The 3,954-nt window shown below is 39.7% G+C and overlaps 1 protein-coding gene across 1 annotated transcript; it reads right to left on the reverse strand.

Moving 5' to 3' along the window:
- Positions 1-299: 299 nt before the first annotated feature.
- On the reverse strand, positions 300-2,706 carry LOC137648239 (homeobox-like protein HDP1). Its single transcript, XM_068381162.1, has 3 exons — positions 2,695-2,706; positions 1,307-1,795; positions 300-1,109 (listed from the first exon to the last, which is right to left on the reverse strand). Exons 1-3 carry the CDS (start codon positions 2,704-2,706, stop codon positions 300-302), a joined length of 1,311 nt encoding a protein of 436 aa, XP_068237263.1.
- Positions 2,707-3,954: the final 1,248 nt, after the last annotated feature.

Consider the following 3,954-nt stretch of genomic DNA (forward strand, 5'->3'; position numbering starts at 1 on the left):
TCTCTCTCTCTCTCTCTCTCGTGTATACATCAAAATATAATTAATATAGGGCACTAAAAATAAAAGAGTGAATTGGTAAACTGTACCCTATCCTAGATATGTTATCAAAATCAAGGTTTGTTCGAATTTAAGTAGGTATAAATCAAGCTAAACTAAGCTAGTTTACGATGTATCCCTTTCAATTTATCTTAGGTGCTTATTGTATACTCTCATCGGCAGCCATCCAGGCCAAACTGTAGTCAGACTATTCATGTGTGAGACCCATTCTATAAAACCTATTTTAACTCTTTCTTTATGGTTTAACGGCAATTTCCCCCTAGTTGATTTAGGCGCTGAATGGCCCTTGTTGCATTTAGGTTCTGATTAGCCCTAGTTACATTTAGGCGCTTATTAGCCCTAGTTACATTTAGGCGCTGATTGGCCTTAGTTGCATTTAGGCGCTGATTGGCCCTAGTTCCATTTAGGCGCTGATTGGCCCTAGTTGCATTTAGGCGCTGATTGGGCCTAGTTGTATTTAGGTATTGATTGGCCCTAGTTGCATTTAGGCGCTGATTGGCCCTAGTTGAATTTAGGTGCTGAATGGCCTTAGTTGCATTTAGGCGCTGATTGGCCTTAGCTGCATTTAGGCACTGATTGACCCTAGTTGCATTTAGACGCTGATTGGCTCTAGTTACATATAGGCGCTGATTGGCCTTAGTTGCATTTAGGCGCTGATTAGCCTTAGTTGCATTTAGGCGCTGAATGGCACTAGTTGTGTTTAGGCATAAATTGGCCTTTGTTGCAATTAGGCGCTGATTGGCCCTTGTTGCAATTAGACGCTGATTGGCCCTAGTTACATTTAGGCGCTGATTGGCCCTAGTTACATTTAGGCGCTGATTGGCCCTAGTTGCATTTAGGCGCTGATTGGGCCTAGTTGTATTTAGGTATTGAATGGCCCAAGTTGCATTTAGGCGCTGATTGGCCCTAGTTGCATTTAGGTGCTGAATGGCCCAAGTTACATTTAGGAGCTGATTGGCCCTAGTTGCATTTAGACGCTGATTGGCCTTAGTTGCAATTAGGCACTGATTGGCCCTAGTTGCATTTAGGCGCTGATTGGCCCTAGATTGGCCCTAGTTGCATTTAGATGCTGATTGGCCCTAGTTGCATTTAGGCACTGATTGGCCCTAGTTGCATTTAGGCGCTGATTGGTCCTAGTTGCTTTTAGGCGCTGATTGGCCATAGTTGCATTTAGGTGCTGATTGGTCCTAGTTGCATTTAGGCTCTGATTGGCCCTAGTTGCATTTAGGCACTGATTGGCCCTAGTTACATTTAGGTGCTGAATGGCCCTAGTTGCATTTAAGCGCTGATTGGCATTAGTTGCATTTAGTCGCTGATTGGCCCTAGTTGCATTTAGACGCTGATTGGCCCTAGTTGCATTTAGGCGCTGATTGGCCCTAGTTGTATTTAGGCGCTGATTGGCCCTAGTTGCATTTAGGTGCTGATTGGCCTTAGTTGCTTTTAGGCACTGATTGACCCTAGTTGCATTTAGACGCTGATTGGCCTTAGTTACATTTAGGCACCGATTGACCCTAGTTGTATTTAGGCGCTGATTGGCCTTAGTTGCCTTTAGGCGCTGATTGGCCCTAGTTGCATTTAGGTGCTGAATGGCCCAAGTTGTATTTAGACGCTGATTGGCCCTAGCTGCATTTAAGTGGTGATTGGCCTCACAGGCTCCAGCACTAGTGTACCGCACGTGTTTCCTACACGCCATACACTCTTGCTGTTGCTTTTTTCTTATTCCTCGCTCTCTCCGGCACTGATAATAGAAAAACTGTTCAGCTTAGCATCGTGATCTTTATCTTAAAAAGAATGAAATTACTGGTGAATTAACAGAAAAGTCGCGTGATCTAAAACGTTTAAGACTACCATTGAATTATATCGTTTTCTTTGTGCTTTTATATAAAGAACGGAAAGTTGACAGGATAACTTACTTAAACGCATTCCTGGGATTTTTGTTTTTGTCATCAGGAACTAATTCTCTCTCTCTCTCCCTCTCTCTCTCTCTCTCTCTCTCTCTCCTCTCTCTCTCTCTCTCTCTCTCTCTCTCTCTCTCTCTCTCTCTCTCTCTCTCTCTCTCTCTTAAAATGAGAGAAAGTAAGAATTTTCATAACCTAATCTTCCTTGAAGTTAAAATACTCCAAGACATGCTCCTTGTCAGTGGAGAAGTGAACCCATATCCATAAGGTTTTCATAAATATTATTAGTCGCTGCTTCCTTCTATTTCGTATATAAAAGAAGTCTTTATAGTTTATATGTGAGAAAATCTATTTTTCATGTTACTGTTCTTGAAATATTTGATATTGTTCATTACTTCTCTTGTAGTTTATCTATTTCCTTTCCTCACTGGGCTATTTTTCCCAGTTGGAGCCCATGGGCTTATAGCATCCTACTTTTCCAACTAAAGTTGTAGCTTAGCGACTACTACTACTACTACTACTACTACTACTACTAATAATAATAATAATAATAATAATAATAATAATAATAATAATAATAATAATAATAATAATAATAATAAAGTTATATTGCCGCCAGCATACCCCAATTGCTACATTGTAGGCATTACTTCAGCCTTAAGCTTCTCGCATTTTTAGCCCTCTATTCTTCCTCTGTTCCAGTGTCATTTCTTCTGTTATGCTTTCCAATCTCTCTTACCTTTAACTTCATCGTATAACTCAAAGGTTCTATTGCCAGTTCCCCCTGAGCAATGAATGGCCTTCCTAGTTCTAGCACCTATCCATGTGGTCTAAATTCCACTTAATTATTATTATTATTATTATTTGCTAAGCTACAACCCTAGTTGGAAAAGCAGTATGCTGTAAGCTCAAGGGCTCCCACAGGGAAAATAGCCCTGTGAGGAAAGGAAACAAGGAAAAATAAAATATTTTAAGAACAGTAACAACAGGGAAATAAATATTTCCTATATAAACTATAAAAACTTTAACTTTAGGGGAAGAGAAATTAGATAGAATAGTGTGCCTGAGTGTACCCTCAAGCAAGAGAAACATTTAATTGAATCAAATAAATGAAGAGGTTTTAAGAAGAGGAAACATTACATTTATTTAATGTATTTGATATATGTAGAACATGTTGATTTTATTAAAGTAGTTTTTTAGTCTGTATTATAATTAGAAGTAATTTCCACCAATTTTGGTTCGATTGAAAAACACCCACATGCAAGATGGCTTGCTCAATACATGAAAAATACGTAATTATTATTATTATTATTATTATTATTATTATTATTATTATTATTATTATTATTATTATTAAAAGGAGTCGATTTATCAGCCCAATGAGTCAAGTGCGGCTCTTAGAGAGCTGGCCACCAATAATACATAAATGATATAACAACACAGTGTTCCCTATGATATTTTTGTTATATATCTATTTGATCTTTCTGTACTATTGAAGAGGGAGGCTGTTCAACAATCTGTATCCATAGCTAATACACCCGTTGTTCGCGTAATCAGCCATTTCCTGGTGGCCGATGTGGTAACGTCCCTGATTGGTGAACGCCAGACTCGAGTTCGAGTCCCGCTCAAACTCGTTATTTTCTTTGATCGCTGCAATCTCACCGTCTTTGTAAGCTAAGGGTGGAGGGTTTGGCTGAGAGCCTATAGGTCTGTCTGCTGAGTCATCAGCAGCCATTGCCTGGCCCTCCTTTGTCCTAGCTTGTGTGGAGAAGGGCTTGGTCGCTGATCATATGTATATATGGTCAGTCTCTAGGGCATTGTCCTGCTCGATAGGGCATTGTCACTGTACCTTGCCTCTGCCATTCATGAGCGGCCTTTAAGCCTTTAAACCTGTAGAGGTAGATATCAAAGGGAGACATATCACTGATTAGTGAACAGTTCGTCCACATTAGTCCCTTGATGATTTTCAGTTTTTAAGGTATCTTCTCTTGAAATACAC

Source organism: Palaemon carinicauda, chromosome 10 (assembly GCF_036898095.1).
Source record: "Palaemon carinicauda isolate YSFRI2023 chromosome 10, ASM3689809v2, whole genome shotgun sequence".
Taxonomy (NCBI): Eukaryota; Metazoa; Arthropoda; class Malacostraca; order Decapoda; family Palaemonidae; genus Palaemon; species Palaemon carinicauda.

What these genes read in the sequence shown, in the direction of transcription:
- LOC137648239 (XM_068381162.1), bottom strand. An exon ending in GGGCCATTCAGCACCTAAAT is followed by an intron (nt 1,110 to 1,306) that starts GTAACTAGGGCC and finishes AAATGCAACTAG; the next exon opens with GGCCAATCTAGGGCCAATCA.